Source organism: Lepidochelys kempii, chromosome 15 (genome assembly GCF_965140265.1).
Source record: "Lepidochelys kempii isolate rLepKem1 chromosome 15, rLepKem1.hap2, whole genome shotgun sequence".
NCBI classification, from domain to species: Eukaryota; Metazoa; Chordata; order Testudines; family Cheloniidae; genus Lepidochelys; species Lepidochelys kempii.
In genome coordinates, this window is record NC_133270.1 from 3679321 (window position 1) to 3702837 (window position 23517).

The 23517-nt window shown below is 45.0% G+C and overlaps 1 protein-coding gene across 4 annotated transcripts in view; it reads right to left on the minus strand.

The window, feature by feature from the left end:
- The window catches only part of MORC2 (MORC family CW-type zinc finger 2), a 113244-nt gene extending 90981 nt beyond the window's left edge, over positions 1-22263 (minus strand). For 2 of the 4 annotated variants that reach the window (XM_073313588.1, XM_073313589.1), the window contains exons 1-4: positions 21843-22263; positions 12859-12912; positions 11749-11783; positions 10237-10305 (exon numbers count right to left, since the gene is read on the minus strand). In XM_073313588.1, coding sequence (XP_073169689.1) covers positions 10237-10305; positions 11749-11783; positions 12859-12912; positions 21843-21910 — 226 coding nt within the window. In that variant the 5' untranslated portion in view covers positions 21911-22263. The remainder of the gene's footprint in view (positions 1-10236; positions 10306-11748; positions 11784-12858; positions 12913-21842) is intronic. The other 2 variants (XM_073313587.1, XM_073313586.1) reach the window with 2 other exon arrangements.
- Positions 22264-23517: the final 1254 nt, after the last annotated feature.

Below are 23517 nucleotides of genomic sequence, written 5' to 3' on the forward strand. Positions count from 1 at the left end.
AGAAGATGGAACAGGCCTATTTCACTATATAGCACACTCTGGTGGAGGCCCGCCTGCTGTGGGTAAGGATGAGGCACACTGGTGCCAACCAGGTGTTAACCACACACAAGCCCCATCCAAAAACCAGGCCATGAGAGTAAGGGGGCCAGGATTGAGGTGGTGGACAGTACCCTGGTCTGGGGTGAGGTCCAGGATCAGGCAGAAAGCCAGAGGAGGTTGGGAAACCACAACTGACCGGGCCAAAATGGAGCGATCAGCAGTATTGTGGCTTGTGTCCTGGCAGATCTTCTGTAGCACCTTGGGAAGGAGGGAAATGGGGCGAGAGGCATAGTGGAGTTTGCCACCCCAAGGCAGGAGAGCACCACTTTGGAAGCTGGGCTCCGTGGCCCCCCAGGAACAGTAAAGGAGGAATTTGTGGGTCTCACACATGGCAAAAAGATCCCAGCAAGGGGTATCCCAGGCATAGCAGAGTGAATGGAGAGTGGGGTCATGGAGTTCCCACTCGTGATTGAGATATCTGTGCTGGCTGAGCACATGGGCCATGGAGTTCTGCGTGCCTGAGAGATATGCTGCGTTCAGCGTGACATGATGGCGGATGCACCAGTTCCAGAGGTGGATGGATTCTGTACAAAGAGACAGAGACTTGGTGCCACCATGCCTGTTTATGTAAGCCACCACCGTGATCTTGTCAGAGGATTTGACCTGACACAGATGAGCAGCAGGAACATGCGGCAAGCCAAGCGGACTGCTCGAAGCTGGAGGACATTGATGCACTCGTGTGCCTCATGCTGAATCCAAAACCCCTGGGCAATGTGCTCACTCAGAGAATGCCCCAACCGGTGAGGAAGACATCTGTGGTCAAGGTGACAGCTGGGACAGGTGTGGTGAAGGGAGTGCTGAAGAACACCTTGGAGAGTCGATCCACCAGATCAGGGAGGCCCAAACCGAGCAGGGAACAAGCAGTGTGTCATCCAAGTGGGTTGCATGACGTCAGGCAACTGACAGGAGCTACAGCTGTAGATAGCACATGTGTAATTGGGTATACATCGTTACGTAGGTGAACTGTGGTGCGGGGGTTGCGGTGAAGGTCCACAGCTACAGCCATCAAGGCGGCGAGGCGGCCTGCCAGGAGAAAGGCCCCAACTGCCATGGACTCGAGAGGAGCATCAAGGAAGTGGATCGTCTGCGTCAGGATGAGCACCGATTTCTCCTCATTAATGCAGACACAGAGTGGCGAGGAGAGAGCGCAGAGCGTGAATGGCGGATGTAGCCTGGTGCAGGAAGGCGTGACGAGAAGCCAGCTGTCCAAATACAGGAACATGGAGCATCCCAGACTCCGGAGCTGTGCTGCCACTACTGCAAACTCTTCTGTGAGGACCGTGGGGGGCTGTCGCAATGCCGAAGGGAGGGCCCTGAACTGGTAGTGTTAGGGCCCTCACGGAAGCGAAAAAATTTGTGGTCAGCCAGGTGGATGTTGATATGAAAGTACGCATCTTTCATACTGAGAGCTGTGAACCAGACTCCTCAGAGAAGGGAGGGAATAATCAATGTGAAATGAACGTATAGAACTTTGTCTTGCAGATGAAGGTGTTGAGAATCTGGACATTGAGTATAGGGCGGAGCCCTCCACCCTTCTTCGGGATGAGAAATACGGAGAGTAGAAATCCTAGCTAATGAAGGGGTGGAGCACCGGTTCTATCATGCCCTTGGTGATGACGGCATTTGCCTCGTTTTGTGGCAGGGATTCCCTTGTGGGAGCCCAGTGAAGTCGGGAGGTGAGAAACCTGATAGAGTAACCATGCTGTACAACCCCCAGCACCCAACAGTCCATGGTGATCTTGCTCCTGTTGTGGGGAAAAGGGGAAAGACAGCCCCAAAGGTAACGGGGGAGATGGGAGGACGAGGGTGGTGATGCAGGGGACTCTCAGCGTCAAACTTGTGCGTAAAAAAAAATGTGATTGATGAGGCAAGGAAGAGGTGGCTGTGGCAGGAGCAGAGGTCTGGGGCCACTGGGATCAGTGTCTTCAAGGTGGAGCATCCTCACAGTGGAGATAGTGGTCTGGTATGGTGCACAGGACTGGGGCTGGGAGGGTTGTTATTGCTGGTCTCCACCAGGGTGCTGGGATGTAAATGCCTAGAGGCCAAAGCGTCACCCTTGAGTCCTTCAGGGAGCGAAGGGACTTGGCAAAGACTGATGAGACCAGCTTGTCTTCATCAAAGGGGAGGTCCTGACCTCCTGTTGGAAGCGAGAGGATGGCAGCCACGACTCCCTGTGCATGCCTACGCCAGTCGCAAGGGAGCAGGAGGATGCATCTGCGACATCGACCACATCTTGGCGGCTCATCTGGTCAGTCAGGTGATCTTCTTACACAAGGGCCTGGAAGCCTTGCCATTTGTCCAATGGCAAGTCATCCAGGAACTCTCTGCTAGCTTGGCATAATTGTTAAAGCCATACTTTGCTAGCAAAGCCTGGTAATTAGCAATGCAAAACCGCAACACCATGGAAAAGTAGACCTTCTGGCCCAGAAGGGCCAGGCGTTTGGCCACCCTGTGTGCTGGCCATGCATATGATGCCTCAAGCATTTGGTCGCCGTGTGAACCACCAAGGAAAGGGGTGGGGTGGGGGGGCGAAGAAGAGAAAGTCTGTTTCCTAAGACAGAACAAAGAACCGGCTATCTGCCCATTTGGGCATGGGAGGCGGCATGTGCCAGACCATCCACACTGGCCGCAGGACAGCATCGTTGATGGGCACCACAGTGCAAGCCAGTCCCTGGGACTGGAAGATATCCAGCAACTGGTGGTGGTAGTGGTCCTGGAGCTCCTCCAGGGGTATGCCCAAGTTACTAGCAACCCTCTGCAGCAGCTCCTGATACTACTTATGACTGTCAGGAGGCGAGAGGGTGGGGGGAAATCAGGGTATCATCCAGCAAGGAGCAGGTGATGGTAGGGACTGTTGGAACCCATCAATACCGGCTCCACTTCTGAGTCTGAGCTGTCTGGGTCTGGGGTGCAGGGGCCCAGACCGAAGGTTAGGTGCCCTGAGAAGGTAAATAAGGCCAGTGGTGCATTCGATGTTACTGACACCTCACGCTTCTTTTTAGCTTTGCTCTCAGATTGGGGAAGCTCACCATGTGTCTGCACAGGATATCTCACCTGACCGGGCGCTGCTTGGAGAGGGAACACTGAGCTTGGCAGCAGTCTGTGACAGGGGCTGCTACAATGCCCATGAGAGTGTTTGCGACTCCCACTGGGACTTCTCTGGCACCGGCGGCAACTTTGGATCCGAGGCGCGAGAAGTGCTAGGTGGGGGGCTCACCACTGGTGAAGGGTGTTGCACCATCAGAACTGACAGTTCCTGGTCAGACTGGGCACGCAGCCAGGGAGTCTCTTCCATGAGGAACATATGGAGGCGGAACAGTTGAGCCCCACAGCAGGAAGGGGTGGCAGATTTAGCAATGGGCAGCTAGATGGGCTTCCCCAAGGCAATAAAGGGAGTGGTAGTACTCATGACTCATGGAGTATGAGCAAGGGCACGACGAACAGTTTTTGAACTGCCGAACGTGGGGCATAGTCCCGGGGAGAAGCAGGGGAATAGCCTGGCCCCAGATGTGGTGAGGATTAAAACTATAGAAAAAAGACAGAAATACTAACACTGTACAACGAACAAGCATGTTTGCAGGCAAGCTACGAGTATGGAGGAACAAGGATTCCAACTCCAACCATGCAGCGGTAAGAGGGAACTGAGGGGGCATTGTCCCGCACAGTCTCATATAACCTTGCCTGCACCATGAGGCTATGTACAATGCACATGCGGGCCAACTGACACTGCTGAAAAAAACTTCCAGCTCCAGCGCATATGTGCACCTGTGTTTGGAATACATATAGGAACCATCACTCAAAGAAGAACAGAGTTATCACAAAGAATCTATTGGGAAGAAAATCTACAAATGCAAAGACTATGTGAAATTCCTTAGTTCAGACAAGACGACTGGAATGCCAAGGGGATCAATATGACTGGCTCTAAAGGTCTAATTACTCATGGAAATTCCATCTTGTGTCAAGTCAAACTAAATAGGGGAAGACACTTCAGAGCAGCTTTTAAGAGCTGCAGTGATCTCTCTCCTCTGGGAGAGGGGGCTAAAGAGTGCCTTCATCTCCCTGCCCCTAACAACCTGCCAGGAACCCTGAAATCTCTAAATGCGTGACCAAAGAAAACAGACTGATGCTTTATTGTGGTCATAGCAGTAGAGACCCCATCTGTGTGTATGGTTCTTTGCCTGTCCTTTTAAATTAAGTTTCCAGCCTGCATGACAAATATCTTTAGTTAAGCTTTATGTTCATGTTCCTTTTCATGCAAGTTTTTGGTGAATAAATGGTATAGCTGCATTGCTTTCTGACCGCACTGTATTCTAAAGGAAGTTGCTCAGGGATCTACCTCTAGGGACCAGCTACCAGTCCACTAATTGGTCCTCATTAGCCAAAGCAAACGGGCAGAGTGTTTGAATCACGTCTGAAAAACCTAACAAGGCTCCTTGTTTTGTCTACTAATCCTCAATAGGCTTTTGGATTCCATGAAGCATTGAGGGAAGAGACAGACAGACCTACACATCACAGGGTGAGTGCTGTAACTTTGGCACTGAAGCACAAACTAGTTGGAGTGAGCAGTAACGATAGAACTTGTTTATACTATAACTTTAGCTATATTATTTGTAGCTTAGTTGTTGTTTTGTTGTCCACAGGGCACAGAGCAAAGAACCACTGAACAAATATCCCAGTACCTAGAACCACATAGCAAGTGGTTGAGTTAGTGGACTTGAATTATTGAAGAAAGGAAAATTTTCAGATAGACGCCTTTTCCCATTCTTCATATTCAGGTCCACTGATCCCGATAACGGGATTTTAATCAGAAATGCAGTTGTACAGGGAAGGTATTAGTTTGGAGCCAGAATTTACCCATTGATCCATGGTATTTCTAAGGCTCATTGGTATCTACGCACAGAAAAAAGAACTAGGCACAACAGAGGCTTGAGTTCATTGTGATGCTATGGCATCCAGCACTTTCCTGCCAAGACCAAACTGGAACACACTTGGATGTCTAATTTCAAGTGTAGCAAAGGTACAACTCCGGACCATGTAGTCACCTTGCCGATTTCTTCATAAAAGAGATACAACCTCATGAATCATAAGATGAAGGATAAACAAATTAGCCTTCAGAGGGAAACCTTAGCTTTACATGCTTCCAACACACAACACCATAGCCATGTGGTCATGAAGGATTTAGATGTCTAAACCCTTCCTTTAAATTGATGTTCGAATAAAAAAAAAATCAGATCCATTCCAAAATTAAAGTATCGCTTCTTTGGTGTGGCAAGTGCTTCTATCAGCATTCTTTGAATAAGGCCTCAGCATGGAAGACATGAACATAACCTTAGATGACAGGAGGGACCAATGGAATGGCTTAACTAGGCATCTGGTAAAGTTAACAGTTTGATAACAGTTTATTATGGAGGTCTGTGACCATCTTAAGTATGAATGATTCTAAACCTTCTGGATGACTGTATGGGAGTAAATCTTGCCTGGTCTACAAATTCTCAGGACACATGCCTATTGAGGAATTTTCAGGCCCATTGAGAGGCATGCATTAGTCTAAGGTTTGCTTATTTCTGCCTCAGTGTTTAAATGTCAAGACATGCAGAGAATATTGTCTATTGGTAGAATGGTTCCTTGAGAAGAACAGAAATTATTCAGAATATTCTTTTCTGTAACCATTTCCTCTGAAATCTGAGCCCTCTGAGGTCTGGATAAGCCAGAGGAGCTTTTCTGTATGTTAAGCACACTAGATGTTCCATGGCCTAGTCTGTTATGTCATAGAACTACAGCTTTCTCAGCCATAATGAGATGAGAATGATTAGACCCAATCTCCCCTGAGCTTACGGAGAACCCTAGTTCATGAGCAGGAAGAGACGACAGACTTAAAGGTGATATTTTGCATATGACCACCCATGTCTGCTGCTTCTAAAACCTTATAGGTGAGCAAAAAATATGGGTCTCTTGGGAACAAAGTTGTTTCTTTTTTTTTGGTGGGGGGGGGTGAAACAGCTACCTGCCCCTCTCCTTGGCTCTCCATATTTTCTTGTTGAGAAGAGGAATAGGTGAAGGCTTCACTCTACAGGATCTACTTGCTACCAGCTTAGCCAGGAAATTGAGATTACCCTTCAAATAGAGCAGTGGTTCTCAAACTTTTGTATTGATGATCCCTTTCACACAGCAAGCCTCTGAGTGTGACCCCCCTCCCCTGATAAATATTTAAAAAAAAAAGTGTTTTTAACTTAACACTATTATAAATGCTGGAGGCAAAGCAGGATTTGGGGGTAGCAGCTGACAGCTCACAACCCCCCACCTTATAACCTCAAAACCCCCGAGGGGTCACGACCCCCAGTTCGAGAACCCCTGACAGAGGCTACACAAGGACAGGCAACTTTCCCACCCAAACTACGAGGGAATGAGCTTCTTTGTGTAGAAGAGCACTGTCTGTTAATGTGTGGATCAGCTGTTGTGTTTGTAATCAGTGTTATGGCTTTCTAAATACTGGTACAGGTCTTGTTAGAAGTTAGCTCCCAGCCATATAGGCTGCCATCTGTGGTCTCCTCTGTCAATACTAGATCGGAGCTCGCCTGCCCTTGCAAGAACCTGTTCTTGGCTGACCAACTCTCAACTAAGATACCACGATGCACCAAGTGATGAACAGTTACAAGGGTGTCCTGAAGGCTCTCTCTTTTAAAGGAGCACAGATCAATAGTTATCTGAGAAAGGACAGACACATATATACCATTTTGTGTCCAGGCAGGTATCAATACACTGGAAAATTTCTGAACAGACTTAAAGGGAGGTAGCAATATGAGTGGGTTGAGCCCTGCAAATCTCAAGCATTTTCTGTCGGAGGCCCTGATTGGAATATGTAAATATGCCTTCTTCAGAGATTGCAAGGAGAGTGGGTTCTGGGTTTACATATGGAATGTCTACTTAAAAAACACTACAGTGGCATAGCAGCAGCACTGCAACTGCACCACTGTAGCGCTTCACTGTAGACACGACAGCAATGAGAGGGGTTCTCCCGTCACTGTAGTGACTCCACCTCCTTGAGAGGCAGTAATTAGACAGATGGAAGAATTCTTCCATTGGACTAGCATTGTCCACACCAAGGATTAAATCAGCATAGCTATGTCTCTCAGGGGTGTAGATTTTTCACATCCTTGAGACACAGTAATGTCGATAAAAGTTTTCAGTGTAGACTAGCCCTTTGTCTCTGCAGGTATTGCTTCATGTCTTTGAGGTCCACCACCACCCAGATGCCACTAAACATCCAGTGATTAAGAATAAAATTGAGTAGAGCCTCTTTTGGGAAACTCCTTCTATAGCTCAATTTTAAAAAGATAGGTAACAAACCTGTGCATATCTTGACTGTCTTGGATGTTCCTAGCCATAAGGAAAGATTAAACACGGCTCTAAGATAGAGAGTAATTGGTTCATTCTCTGAGGTTGCTCTGTCAAAGACATTTGCACCCACCAATCCATAAAGAGAAGTCTCTCCTCAAATTGGCTTTGGGCCTCAGACACTGAGCGTCAAAACTAGGTGTTTGACATCTTCTGGAGGAGGGAGCTGGTTTGAAGTCTCCCCTAACCTCTACCTCACCTATCAGGTTTATTTAATCTTTCTTGAGAACTGCCACACTGTCTATGGTACCTGGAAAAGAACAGGCTCTAGAGGAACAGACTCTTCTTTTGGAATGTCCTGTATTCTCTTGTCTGTTTAAAGGGAGGCAAGATTTCTTGGCCCTTTTTTTGATGCATCTGCCACTGCCTTAGCCAAGTGTTCACCAAACATCTGCCAGGTATTACGATGTTGCAAGCTCACTGGATTCAAGAACGGTTTTCCAAGACCAATGCCTTCCCACAATGGCACTTGAAGCCAGAGCTCAAGCTGAGAACAAGAGTACCATAGGGTTCTGTTCTGTTCAATGTGTACATGAAGCTACTAGAAGATACTATGAGTATATCTGGGCTGCAATGCCATAAGTATGGAGAGTTATGAAGGTATTTCTAACATGCTCATCTCTTTTGTAGCAAAGAGCCACATGAACAGCCAGGGAAAGCAAACATTTGTTCCAACACATCATATATTTCATCCTTCCTTTGTTGAGTTCCATGTTTAAGTGAGATTGTTCTGGTCTGTCTACAGGGCAAACATTGCCAAGCCATTCTAAGACCACATTTTTGGAGGGGAGGCTTGTACAGAGAAGTGTTTTACACTGAACACAAGGCTCAGCCTGATTTCTGGTGGTAGAAAAGTCTGGTAGATGACCTTCTACAGGCCCTTGCAAGTTTCATCCTGAAGTCAGTTGGCTGCAACATCTGCCCTGAGCGGGTATCAGAGAGAGATCATCTCTGAGATTGCTAGATCCTAAACCATCACATACAAGAGCTGAGACCTTCAGGAAGATCTGGAATTGGATGGGGATCCAGTGCAGCATGCACAGCGACATGCTCTTTTCAGCAGTTCCGTTCAAGTTTGGTGCTGCATAATGAACGAGGTAGAGCTTCCACATGGCTCCTATGTGGCCTTCATTACTGGCAGAACCCATTGTGGTCATCCAGCCTGGAGGCAATGAAGACACAGATCACTGTGATTAGGTCTGCATCACAAAGAATCACTCTTCTGGCCTGCTGAGGAGTCAGTAAGAGCTGCATATCAACTTAAATGGCAGATGATCTGAAAGAGCAAAGACCTGGTTCCATCCAATTCTTCAAAGCACCTCCCCTCCCCCTTCCTACAAGCATCGCATTTATCCTTCCCAGACCAAGGATGAACCAACACTTTCACTCAAGCACCAAGTCAATTGGCAAAGGACATAATTCATCTCTGATGCACAGCGTTGTCATGAACTGTTACTACTGAAGCCCATATCATCCTCTAATATCTTCTAGTAATTCAATATACATGCTGAAAGATAGACACAGGTCTGAATACTGCAAGATTCCACAGATGAGAGCGCTCAGGGAAGACTAGAAACCAATCACCATAACCCTGTCGGATAGGTCCACAAGAAATGACACTTAGCCAATTCAGTGTGACTCCACCCATCCTGCCAGGTCACCCCGACAAGGCTGTAATACAGAGAGGCAGTGTCAAAAGTTGCTGGTAAGTCTTAAAATATTAAGATGGATGTCTGCCTTCTGTCCAAGACCAAAAGACGAACATGTGTTAACCTTCAGGACACACTGTAAGACCCAAATTGTCTCCCTGGCCCACAGGAAGTTGAGGGAAAGGCTGAGGCTGGCACTTCAGAGGTAGTTATGCTGATAGGTTGCTGCTGTAACTGTGCTCTCACTAAATCAACTGCTGAGTCTGCTATTAACTGTATAGTTTGCCAAGAGTACCCAGAGCCTGGGATAGATGCCCTTATGTAGTTAGTACAAACCTCAATTAATCAAATAAATGACTGAGAAACTTCTAAGTTATTGATATATCAGGTGCTCCTGGAATCTTTTTTGCCCCACTTTCTTAATAACCTTACTCAAAGAAGGGAAGACAGACAGGGCTTTGATTGGTAAGATCTTCTGCAACCCATGTTAAACTATTGCAAATTTTATGGCAGCCAATACCATTCTGGGATAAGGTATTCATATGCTTCGGATCAGCAGATGATCTAGGTGGGTGTCACTAATCATGAGAGTAAAGGATTCATTTATCTGGTGGCATGGACTTCCCATAGTTCTTAGAGGTCCAGTAGTGATGTGCCTGAGTCAAACTTGTGAAAGAGGGTCTTCAGAATCCATCTGCTTGGTCCTGGAAAAGCTTCCTGAGTTTAGCCAGACTTTTCTGCAAAGCAGGCAGAGAACTCCTCAGCAGGACATATTTGGGTCCAAGACAGACTGAAGGAAGTGTGGTTTAATTATTCTCGTCACCGTTTCGCTGATTCCATGGCAGAGGCAAAGGTGGCTCTTAGTCTCCCTTGCAGATGTGACATGGATTTGTATAGACTCCGTGTGACAATCAGTTTCAATTTCTGTCTTGTGCCACTGCTGATTTAATTGTCTGACCTAAGTTTTTATACCACATGCATCACTCATTGCGCCCACCAAAACCATAGGGATGTGACACTGGCAGAATACTTGTAAGGATTAAAGTTATTTTTCCTCAGCCTGACACTGCAAATACAACTTCCTGTCACTTACTTGAATCCATTCCTGCTCCATCATCCAAAAAACATAGCATGAAGCCACCTCTCAGGTCCTCTCGTCTTTCTACAACAAGAGAAGAATTAACAGAACCATTACACGCAAATAGGAAGGGGAATTAAAAATTATTTGAAAGCGTCCAAACAGTTTTCATGACTGGAGTAGTACAGCAAGTAGGACTCAAACTTCAAGCTGACTTTTGTGTGGTACAACTACAAAATGGTTAGTCACCATCAATAACATCTCTTAGTAGAGAAAACAGGAGCAGATGACATTGTGGGTGTTTTTATTACAGAAAAATTATTACTCTCTTTCATCAGGAAAGAAAGGTAGTCTAAGCTCACATGCTAAATCAAGGCAAGCAGAGGAAGCTTACATCTTAAATTTCTGAGAAGTAAATAATCAAGCTGTGTATAATTGTGGTCACCTATGTTCCAAAATGAGAAACTGAAACAGGTGCAAAAAAGAGCGACTAGGATGATCAGGGGAATGAAGGGCCCAGAGCTTGGATTGTTTAGTAAAGCTAACAGAAGGCTGCAGGGGGTTTTCTGCTCTCTGTAAATACATTAGGGGGATAAATACCAGGAAGGGTGAATAGCTACTTAAGCTAAATGACAACATAGGCAGAAGAACAAATGGATATAAACTGGCCATGAACAAATCCAGGCTGGAAATTAGAAGTAGGTATCTAACCATCAGAGGGATGAGGTTCTGGAACAGTCTCCAAACAGAAATTGTGGGGGCAAACAACATTAAGAGATGAGACCTTGAAATGAGCTGGAAATGAGACCTTGGGAGAGGCCCTGGGCTCAGAGGTGACACTGCGCATTCTCTCAGGTGCTTGACTGGCTGGTTCTTGCCCACATGCTCAGGGTCTAACTGATCACCATATGTGGGGTCAGGAGGGAATTCTACCCTACGTCAGAGCTGGCAGTGAGCTTGGAGGTTATTCACTTTCCTCTGCAGCATGTGGGTGCAGGTCACTTGCCAGGATTATCTGGGTTTATCTCAAGGAATCATTTCCCTGCCAGTGCAGAGGGCTCTGGCACTGGTACATCTTGGTCCCTCCTATTCTCTGCCTATATCACATAATACTCTGGTCTCCTGTGGGTTGTAATACTTTGGTCTCATTTCAGTTGTTGGGTTAGTGGGCGGGTGCTGGGTGGTGTTGGTACCCAGTGCTACATGAGGTCACACTGGATGATCTATTGGTCCCTTCTGGCCTTAAATTCTATAAGATTCCCTTACTCTGGTACAGGATTCTAGTAGATTCAATTCAAGACCCATCTAAAGACAATGCAAGGCTCCCCTCACCACCCTCCTACACCTCACCTCTCCTTCTGAATGATTTTTTGATATTAGAAATGTAATAGATTTGAAGGCATTACTAATGGGACACTTGACCTTAGGGAGTGTGTCCAGTACCATTTTATCTACTTGTAAATCCGTAATTTGCTGGGTGTATTTTGCAGTCCTGCTGGCATCGAAGGAAAGACAAGTCTGACTTACCTATATAAATATCTATTCTCGTGGCATCAGCATCTCTACAAAGTAACAAAAACACAATCAGCGTCCAAAGAGCGAATGAAGGTGAAACATTCTAGGAGCCCGAGAGGATTCTGCATGTATGAGTGGGAATTTCAACAGGAGCGATCATTATGGATCAAAAACTGTGTAATTCTCTAAGTATGCAGTGTTGTTGTAGCCGCATCAGTCCCAAGACATTAGAGAGAAAAAGCAAGTTAGGTAGTATCTTTTATTGGACCAAATTCCGTTGGTGAGAGACGAGCTTACACAAAGCTTTTCTTCAAGAGCTGTGTGTAAGCTCGAAAGCTTGTCTCTCAACAGAAATTGATCCAATAAAAGATATTACCTCACACACCATGTCTCTCTAAGGCTAAGCATCAGCACCCCTAAAAGAAATCGAAGAGACTTTGGTGTACCATTGCATTTTTGGCCTTCCCTTGTTCAGATCCAAACTCCACCACAAGACACTGATGCTGCATACTAATTAAACCTGGTTACAATGCAAATACCTATTCTGTAACAGACACTCATTTCATGAGAGAAACAAGTACATGAAGAAAAAAAATATCTTTGTATATCATGATGGAATAAGCCTGCAACTTCAAGATTCTTTCAGCTTTTGAAAGACATCACTTACCTTCTACTCAAGCAAGAGTTCTTCAGAGTCTGTGCTCCCCTTCATGTCTGGAACCCCCCTCCCTATCCCAATGCACCAGATGCCCTTCCTATTCTTCAAACTGCCATAAAATTCACTTTTACAAAGCACAAGAATGCAAAACCACATCAAAAGGCTAAGGAAAAAAAGGATGTAAGATTGATCCTTCTTGGTCTCCCAACACACTTCGTGTTTTCTAGCTGTTTATACTATCAGTTTTTCAAGATGGGACCCTGTCCTCCTCTTGGGCAGGGCCTGTATCTTATGTAGGACACAGGTGCACCATCACCATTCAGCTATAAGCTTCTGCATTACATCTTTCTTCTTAAGATCTACTGGTAGTGAAGGTCACTCAGCTGCTTACCCTAAATATGTAGGCTAGATAAACCACAGCAACTTAATTAGCTCCCAATACAAACACAATCTCAAATACATACCTGGCATTATCTACAAGCTCAGCAAGGGCACCAAACAAGAACTCATGAGTGGTTCTGAAATGTCAAACACTGAGAGTCAGGAAGGTTACTGCAATATTGAAGGAGACTATATCTCTCAATTTAATATGTATGTCAAACTAATTTTTATCAAGTTTCTAACTAATTTGTAACATACTTCCTCGCCAATCAATATAACAAAACTAGAAATTAGTGGTGCACTATTCATAGAAGATTAGGGTTGGAAGAGACCTCAGGAGGTCATCTAGTACTGTCAAAAACAGGGGACAAATAAAACAGCTACTGATTAAATAATATTAAGTTTAGATTTTCTTGATTCAAACTGTGATCTTTGTGTAGTGGCATTAAGAGTATTAGCTAAGGGGAAAATTATATTCCAGTTCCCCTTATTACGAGGTGTCAAAACAGTGAATCACTGACTGGCACTCTTCTAGCAAGAAGTAATCAATACATGTGAATCCTTGATTACTTACTATACTGACTGGTTCTTTTAAATTAACTAATTAAATCATTTTAACTAATAAAAGATGCCCTGGCAATGACTACACTGCACAGAATTGGAGGTTTCTTTTCCTTAAAAGCATCTCTTCAAATTCCAAGAGTTAAATTTCTGATAAATATGAACTTGGTATGCATTCATATGCTTACTACTGTTGCACAAATCAGGTGATATTTGCCAGAGAAATCAGTAGCTGCAGCTGTTGCTAATCCAGAAAAAGATGCTCATGAGCCAGCATGGTATGTTTAATCGTATGATCTTAGGAATTCAATGTCAAAATTTCTCTGACTGAATCCCAGTTCACTATAATCCTGAAGAATATTTGAGTCCAAAGTTCTTAATTGTCATAATTCGTAAGAGGTGCCCAATCCAAAATTGTAACATTCCACGTGGTTGCTCTGCGGTACTCTTTTCCAGCAAAACCTTTTACTGGCTCTTGTTCCGTTTTCTTTAAAACCTTCGTTTCTTTTTTTGTCAAAGACCAATAGATGTAAAATTTCTGCTGTACATCCAACATGGTGTTGCATCTTCAAAAGCTAATCGGTTTTCAAATGCAGACTAGCTATGACCCTGTGATAACTTCAGCTAAACTATGGGAAATGCAGAAACTGGATGAATGGTGTTCCTTCCCAGGTTAAATTAAATGACCAGTATAGATTGGGCCACATCTAGAGCTAAAAATGCACGTTTATTGACTCTGAACTTTACAAGAACATTAAGTAGGGCTGTTAAACAATAATCGAATATAATTTAATCACTTAACAGTGTGATTAATTGTGATTAATTTTTTAAAATATTTTGGATGCTTTCTACATTTTCAAATATCTTGATTTCAGTTATAACAGAATACAAAGTGTACAGTGCTCACTTTATATTTATTTTTTATTACAAATATTTGCACTGTAAAAAAGAAATAGTATTTTTAAATTCACCTCATACAAGTACTGTAGTGCAATCTCTATCATGAAAGTCGAATTTACAAATGTAGAATTATGTACAAAAATAACTGCACTCAAAACAATGTAAAACTTCAGAGCCTACAAGTCCACTCAGTCCTATTTCCTTGTTCAGCCAAACGCTCAGAAAAGTTTGTTTACATTTGCAAGAGATAATGCTGCCCGCTTCTTGTTCACGTCACCTGAAAGTGAGAACAGATGTTCACATGGCACTCTTAGTAGCCAGCTTCGCAAGATATTTACATGACAAGTGCTCTAAAGATTCATATATCCCTTCATGCTTCAACCACCATTCCAGAGGACATGCGTCCATGCGGACAACAGGTTCTCCTCGATAACAATCCAAAGCAGTGTGGAGCATCACAAGTTCATTTTCATCATCTGAGTCAGATGCCACCAACAGAAGGTTGATTTTCTTTTTTGGTGGTTCGGGTTCTGTAGTTTCTGCATCGGAGTGTTGCTCTTTTAAGACTTCTGAAAGCATGCTCCACACTTCATCCCTCTCAGAGTTTGGAAGGCACCTCAGATTCTTAAACCTTGGATCAAGAGCGGTAGCTCTCTTTAGAAATCTCACATTGGTATCTTCTTTGCATTTTGTCAAATCTGGAGCGAAAGCAGTCTTAAATTGAACATGTGCTGACTCATCATCTGCGACTACTAACATATGAAACATATGGCAGAATGTGGGTAAAATAGAGCCAGAGACATACAATTCTCCACCAACAAGTTCAGTCACAAGTTTAATTAACATTTTTTTTCAAGGAGTGTCATCAGCATGGAAGCATGTCCTCTGGAATAGTGGCCCACGCATGAAGGGGCATATGAATGTTTAGCATATCTGGGATATAAATACCTTGCACTGCCAGCTACAAAAGTCCCATGCAAATGCCTGTTCTCACTTTCTGGTGACACTGTAAATAATAAGTGGGCAGCATTGTGTGTCTTAGTGATTGACTGAACAAGAAGTAGAACTGAGTGGATTTACAGGCTCTAGAGTTTTGCGTTGTTGTTTTGTTTTTGAGTGCAGCTATGTAACAAAAAAAGTGACATTTGTAAGTTGCACTTTTACGATAAACATATTGCACTACAGTACTTGTAGTGCAATATGTTTATCGTAAAAGTGCAACTTACAAATGTCACTTTTTTTGTTACAGTACTACAGTACTTGTATGAGGTGAATTAAAAAAATACTATTTGTTTATTTTTACAGTGCAAATATTTGTAATAAAAAAATACGAAGTGAGTACGTGTTGTAATTGAAATCAACATATTTGAAAAAGTAGAAAAACATCCCAAAATATTTAATACATTTCAATTGGTATTCTATTGTTCAACAGTGCACTTAATCGCAATTAATTTTTTAATCACGATTTTTTTCAGTTAATCACATGAGTCAACTGCGATTAAAACGACAGCCCTAATACTAACACCTAATTATAAAGGTACTTTGTCCAAATGAGCCTGCCAGATATATAACTATAATTAAACTTTCATATCCACTACAAAAATCATTAGAACGGACCTATCATCTGAACTCTGATTAAAATAAAAGTAGTAGTATTCAGGCTGCACCCATAGGTTCAGAAGGATGGGATGTTTCTGGTAAAGTAATCAGCAATGAAGAAGCTGACATTAGCTTTCAGGAATCACTCCATTTATACGAATGCAGCCCTTCACATCTTTCAGACACTGTTTCAGTTCACCTGCAGGCTAAGGATGAGAGAGCCCTGTATCAGTTTACATTTCGAAGGTTCTCTTCATAACCAGAAGAGCTAGAAACTTTATTTTCTTTTAGAATGAAAGCTTAAAATTTGCACAGAACACAGGAATACCAGTACCACAATCGCTAAATCCACAGAAAGTGTGGAAATTCCCTCATGCACAGATTTCTAGTACTCCAATCAGTTTAAAGACAATTACAAAAACCCACAAACACAGTCCACTGAAAATGTATCTGGAGAATGTTCCACAGAGTGGATAGTCGCAAGCAAACGGATGAGTCAGAATTAATATACGTTATACTTCTGCACCTTTGACACTACATCCCAAAACACTTCAAACTAAAACTTAGTGAATCAAATATTTAAGAATATGCTTTGCTGTGTTATGAAAAAAGATAAATATGGATTTAGAAACAAAACGATCACAGGAATGAAAGGGCTGAAAAAACAGATCCATCACACCATAATCTAAGGAGCGACAAAATGATTAACCCTTTTCTAAATAACTTTTTCCCACTGCACTCATCACAGTGGTATCTGAATGCCTATCAACAATGTAGTCCCCTCATATCAACTGAGGCAAAGAGACGAAACCTCGCTAAAACTGAGGTGAAATGAAATCCAAAAATATTTATCCCTAGTTAGGGCATATTAACATGTATGTTTCTTTGGAGTATGTATCAAAAAGTTTACTCTCAGAAATGGCATCTTCTCAAAATGATCTTAAAGATCATCAGAGTCGAATGTTAACTCAAAAACCAAGCCAAGAAGCTGATTTGCATTGTTGTTAAGTATCTTCATTCATAGCAACAACACACCTACTTCCTCCATGTCAAAACTACCTGACAAATAAGTACTTAACTTCCATCTATCCTATGCAAGGCCTGACAGTGTAATGGTTCTCTCACAAGATGCTTTCTTGTTGTACAGAAAAAAGCCCATGAGCTGTTTCGGTTGTAAACATGTCAAAAAACATGAATCAAATCTAACTAATGCAGTAATATCTGCCCAAGTTTGCAATAAGAGTCTGAAACAGTAGCTCTGAGAGGTGTAAACTCTCCCTTTCATTTCAGTGTATATATTTACTCAGATGTCTCTACTTTAAGTGTCTTCATTATTTGCTATTTCACTGCTCAGTCAAATCACGTAAGAAGAGGAAATATATTGTGAAGATCTACAAAATCTACTCTGAGGCATAGTTCATTTTGACAGCACGAATAGGTGGGCTTGGGAAAGTACTATTACTACAACCTCCCACTCAAAAATGAGCACCACCAAGAGGGAGCCAAGCCCTAAGGAACACAACAATGCCATGGGTGTGATGTATTCAGACCACACTGAACGGAAGCCAAATTCAAGCAACCCGGAAAGCGGGTGTGATTATATTCTGAACATCTGCACAGTCTATTGAGAGCAACATCTGAAGTGAACAGGACTTATTTTGTGAGTGGAGCTTGGAAGGGTAGCCTATCCTACCCAACAACCAATCTGACTCCTGATCCTACAGGTATGTAAAAGCAATGGACACCTAATTAATACCACAGAATCATGATAAGTCATCTTCTCTGTAGCAAAGGAGGTCCCAGCAATGCACCAAATTCTACTTTGGAAGTTTGGCATCCTGTTAGCAAACAGAGCTGTCTTCTCTTGTTATTACTGTAACAAAACCTTCATCCATTGGCTTATTGTATCCTTCACTTGTAGGCAGAAAATATTTTTAACACGTAAAGAAGCTGCTTTTTTTTTTTTAATTTCTCAAATCTATTGAGCAGCTATCGGAGAAAAAAAATAAAACTTCTGTTCCAATTAAATATACATCTGTCATTCTACCTGTGTCTAACAGGTCAGTTCTAGTTAAAGGGCCAGCTTTCGTTTTAACTTGGCCACAAATATTAACTCTTGACCGCAGGCTGTCATTAGAAGATTTATTTCCAAAGATAAATTTAGTGGTACAAATTTTAACAAATTGTAATGCATAGTTGGTTGAAGCAAACACATTCAAGCATACAGAGAGACAAGTTAGCCAGATCCATGTGCATTTTTGTGTTCATCTCTTTTTAAAAAGTTTTCAAGCATTTTAAAATATAATTTTGTACCAGGTTACTCAATAGCTTTTAACAGTTAATACAGTTTAACTTTTTCTCAAAAAGGAAAAAAGACCAGCTAATTTTAAAGCATCTGTTGTATTAGGGATCCATAATTAAGTGTTAATAATAACCATACTTTAACCTTACATTGAGCTTTTCATGAAAGGATCACAAAGGGCTTTTACATGCCTTAATACAACTCTTAGGTTGTCTATACTAGGAAAATGAGTTATATTTAAATGCTTTAATTAGCAAGCTGTCAAACACACCAGATAATGTCTGAAAACAAGTTCGTCCATTAGCCATGACCCCTAAGGTTGACCTTTAGTGTCATGACTAATGGCGACCAGCTAACCCTTTTAAAAAACATGAATCTACCTGAACTGGTAAATAGTGTTTAGCAACGTGCTAACTAAAACATACTAGTTCATGCCGGGTTGAGGTTTTTTTTAAAACCACAGCTCATTTTCCCAGTAGACAAAACCTAAGAAGTAAACAGCTATAATCAGGAACTATGTATTTTTCAGTTCCACAGCCAGAGATTGTGCTTCAAAACGTAATCTGTCATTTAAAAAGTTTCTAGCTCTCATGACTGTGAAAACAACCATGAAAACATGACAGTGTCTTCCTTAATCTGCAATTGCCTGAGACTATGGTTCTGAAAGATGAATACTTCACTCATCTCAGAGTTAATTCTGAAACAGATTAAAATTTAAAATGTCACTTCTTAATTTTACTACTGATCATTTGAAGAGAAACAACCAACTAAGGTACTTATTCCACAATCTCAAAATGCTTCTCATCACTTGTTGGATGTCAAACGCCCTAGTTGTGCCTCACCTATTTTCCAAAACCTCCATCTTCCCTCCAAACAACTTCTATCATGCAATTATGCGATGCAAAATCCATGAAGAACTGAAACTGTGATGACAACATAAAATTACTTTAATATAAAAATAAACATGCATCACTATAATGACTGTACTAGTTTATCTCATTTATTAGAAATCTACATTTTGTAGCTGAAATGCAGATGCTGCAGACTTTCCAATCTGCCATACTGGAGCACTGCAGAATCTTGGGACCTCAAAGCACAATTTAGATCCAGTTTGCCATGGAGTTGGATATTTAAGACTTGAGCCATAGAGGTAGAGCGACTTGACATCATGGTCACTTGGTCAGTCAATGTCAGCACCAGGAACTGAACTCAAGAGTCTCAACTCCCGGTCTTCATACACCAACCAGAAGACCTAACACAACATTTAAAGTAACTGTACCACTTATAGGGCAAAGCAATGACTGGAACCACAGCACCATTGTCCCTCAAATGACATAGTGGCACTATCTTCTCCTGTGCCCAAGAGGTATAACTGCTATTTTTTTCAATCCATGGGTTGGAAATAATTACCGTTTGCCAAGAGCAATCATTATAGAGACTCAAAACTTTGCCAAGTAATCCATCTCTCTTCTATATCTAGTACTATTAATAAAAAACTTCACAATTTAATTTAGAACTAAACTTAAGGTAAAAGTCAGTCAAGGTTCTGTGCTCTGGCTCTATCCGTAGACGTCTAAAGGAGCCAGATGATGCCATAGCATACCATTGAGGCTCCCTCACTCCCATTTTGCCTCAGTATTTGAAAAAAGGTAACAGATGAGACAAACCATCAAAACCTACGTTTGCACTATATTTCTCCTATTAACACAAGCAGACATAGCCAATTCTTCTACTTGTTCCCCCTTCTACAAAGCGGCCATAAAGACAAAGAGGTATGGTTCCTCCAATGGCCAACTGACCAAAATGCAGAGAATCCATCACTAGTTTGTATTGTTATGCCCAAACATTACTGTAAGGATAACAAAACCTCGTGCTTTATGGAATTCCCTCCCTCCTAGACAGCATTACACAGCTGATTACTTGCAATCTGCAGATTTCTGACAGGTGTCAGTATACCAAATTTGATTTTCCTAAAATACCAATGTCACTTTGACTCCAGGAGCAACACTGCGTATGTTCTAGACAAGTGGTTCTCAAAGCCGGTCCACTGCTTGTTCAGGGAAAGCCCCTGGTGGGCCGGACTGGTTTGTTTACCTGCCACATTAGTAGGTTCGGCTGATCGCAGCTCCCACTTGCTGCTGTTTGCTGCTCCAGGCCAATGGGGGCTGCAGGAAGGGCGGCCAGCACGTCCCTTGGCCCGTGCCAGTGGGAGCCGCGATTAGCCAAACCTGCAGATGCAGCAAGTAAACAAACCGGTCCAGCCCACCAAGAGCTTTCCCTGAACAAGCGGCAGACCAGCTTTGAGAACCAGTTCTAGACCAGTGGTTCTCAACATGCAGCCCGCGGGCCACTTGCGGCCCAATCAGCACAGAGCTGCGACCCATGTGACATCCTCAGGGCCATTGAGGTAGTATTTGGTTGCAGCACACAATGGTAAACAGGTTGAGAACCACTGTTCTGACACTTAGATGAAAATAGCCAAACTCAAAATAGCTGAATCAGCTCTATCAGAACATTTTCCTTTTTGTGGACTTCCAATACACTGTACCAAAACACAACAATCCCTGAAAGCCAATTGGGGGCAGAAAGGAAACTTAGCATATTCAAAAATACAACTGAATAAAACATGCAAGTGTTAACCAAACAAAACGTTCTAAAGGAAAAACTGCCATTATCAAGAAAGAGGCAACAAGAGAATGACTTCTCATATTCAAATTACTCTACACAAAAGCACATTCTATAAACTCTAGGAAGTCCACTTTTTTCCAATCTCTCTCCACGTATTACACTTTCCAACAGCTATCCTACAATATCAGATATTTAGGTAAAGTGCTTATATTTTTCTAAAACAATGCACACATGAGCAGATACACAAAAAGAGTCCCTTTGTTAATAAATGCTCCAGTGAGAGAGTGCATATTGTATTTAAAGCAGGGGCCTAGGTGTTAAGGCTCTTGGATTCTATTCCCAGTTTTGCTACTGACGTATGATCTCAGACATGTCATGTCATCTTTCGGTCTGCTCATCTTTACAATGGGTAGAATACCTACCTACCTCTTAGAGGTGTTGTAATACTTAATATTGGTAAGTGCTTTGTGATCCTTGAGTGAAAGGCACAATGCATGTGCAAAAATTATTGCACGTCTTCCTTACCCTGTGATCTACAGATCCTTCAGGGAAAAGACAAATATCAGTTTCCTCAGCAGACAAGTTATTTTTGGGAGAAAACCAAACACAAAGAACATCCTTCTTGCAAACTGCCTTCAACTGTTTGGTTTCCTTTCCTGAAGACACCTTTAAAGGATTCTGCCTTTCTGTTGCTGTTAAGATTCTTTGATCAAGAAGAGTAACCGGCAGCAGCATAAATATTTCATTCCTTAAGATCCACCGTCGAGTTTCATCTGGTTTTGATATAAATGGCTCCAGCTGACTTGAATTATACTGAAGATACAAATCATGCTTATGTAGCTGAAGCCTGTGTTCAAACACTGTAGAGTAGCCTGGAGACGGGAAGACTCTGGGGACCCTTTCTGGATTAGCAAGGCAATTTGGCATCGGTTCTTTGTAAAATGAGTGTCCAAAGTTCAAGACTGGCCGCGAGTGGCTGTGGGTGGGCCGCCACAGGGCAACCGAGAGGCGAAAAGAAACCTCCAGGCCCAAGCTGGTCAATGGCAGGAAGGGCTCTGCCCTCGCCAGGATACTCACGAGTTGGTATGCAGGTACTCGAAGGTCAGCTGGGCCCGGTTCAGGCTGCTATAATTGGTAAAAGCCATGGCTGGCCCGGGCTGCCCGGCAGCCCCTGCCCCAGGTCCCCACCTCAGGCGGGCACAGCGCAGCGCCCAGCGGGCTCTTCCGGGCCCCCAGCCCGCTGGCACGGCCTCCCAGCCGGGGCGAGCTGCGGGGCTTCCCTGCGCCGGCCGCCGCGGCGAGGCCCCACTCCCGCTCCCCGATCAACGCACCTCGGCGGGAACCTCGAGGCCTCCGCGCCCGCCCCTCCCCCGCCGCCCGTCACGGCCCGTCGCAGGGGGCGCCACCTGCCCCGGGCGGAGCCGCCATGCGGGGGGGGGTCCGCCCACGCCAACGCCGCTGCGGACCCCGAGCCCGCGCCTCGCCGCCGATTGGGGCCAACGCCCCCCCTGCCCCCGCCGCCGCGTAGGAGCCCCGCTCCCGCTCGCCGCCCCCGGCAGCACGTGCCCGAGTCCCCCGCCGCCCCTCCCCGCGGCCTCCGCCTGCTCCTCGCCGAGCGGGCCAGGCCCTGCTGCCACCGCCGCCGGTCCCGCTTTGTCTGCTCTGGGCTGGCTCGCTCGCGCGCGCCGCGCTCGCAGGCTGCGCCCGCACCGGCCCCGCCTCCCCCTTGGGAGGGGCCTCGCCGCTCGGCAATGATTGGCCGGGCCCGGAAGCACGTGACAGGTGAGGCATGGCGCCAGCCGTAACGGCTTCGCTCACGTCACGTGACGAACCCGTCCTTTCGAGACAGCGCGGCGGCGGGGCTGGCCGCCTGGCGCGCGCACGGGGCTGTGGGGCGTAGCAGCGGCAGCGGAGCCTCTGCTTGGGGGGACACCCGCTCCTGCACTCTGATTGGCTGGGATCAAGCGCCAGCCACCGCAGGTGCCCCCCCCCGCCCGTATACCGTCCGCCCCAGCGCGTGCCCCTGCAACCCTCGTGTGTCTGGCTGCGCGCTGCTGCCCCTCCCCCCCCGCCGCGTGTCTGGCTGCCCCCCCCCCCCCGCGTGTCTGGCTGCCCCCCCCCCGCCGCGTGTCTGGCTGCCCCCCCCCGCGTGTCTGGCTGCGCGCTGCTGCCCCTCCCCCTCCCTGTGTGTCTGGCTGCCCCCGCCATCTCCCCCCCCCGCCGCGTGTCTGGCTGCCCCCCCCCGCCGCGTGTCTGGCTGCCCCCCCCCGCGTGTCTGGCTGCGCGCTGCTGCCCCTCCCCCTCCCTGTGTGTCTGGCTGCCCCCGCCATCTCCCCCCCCACCGCGTGTCTGGCTGCCCCCACCCCCCCGCCGCGTGTCTGGCTGCGAGCTGCTGCCCCTGCAACACCCTCTCTGCATCTGCCTCCAAAGTCTGTTGCCCCTACAACCTCCCATGACGTGGCTGGCTGTATGCTGGTATCCTGCAACACCCCCCCCCCCATACACACACACATGCGTGGCTACTCGCTGCTGCCCTTGCAACTTCCCCCCCCCCCAACGCTTGGCAATATGCTGGTGCCCCTACACACACACACACACACCCATGTGCCTTGCTGTGTGTTGCTGCCTCTGCAAATGCCTCCCACCCCTGGTGCTATGCTGCCACCCTCACTATAGTAATTTCTGCAGGCTACAATGTGCAAACTTGATCCTAAAAACAGTAAAAAGAACAGGAGGACTTGTGGCACCTTAG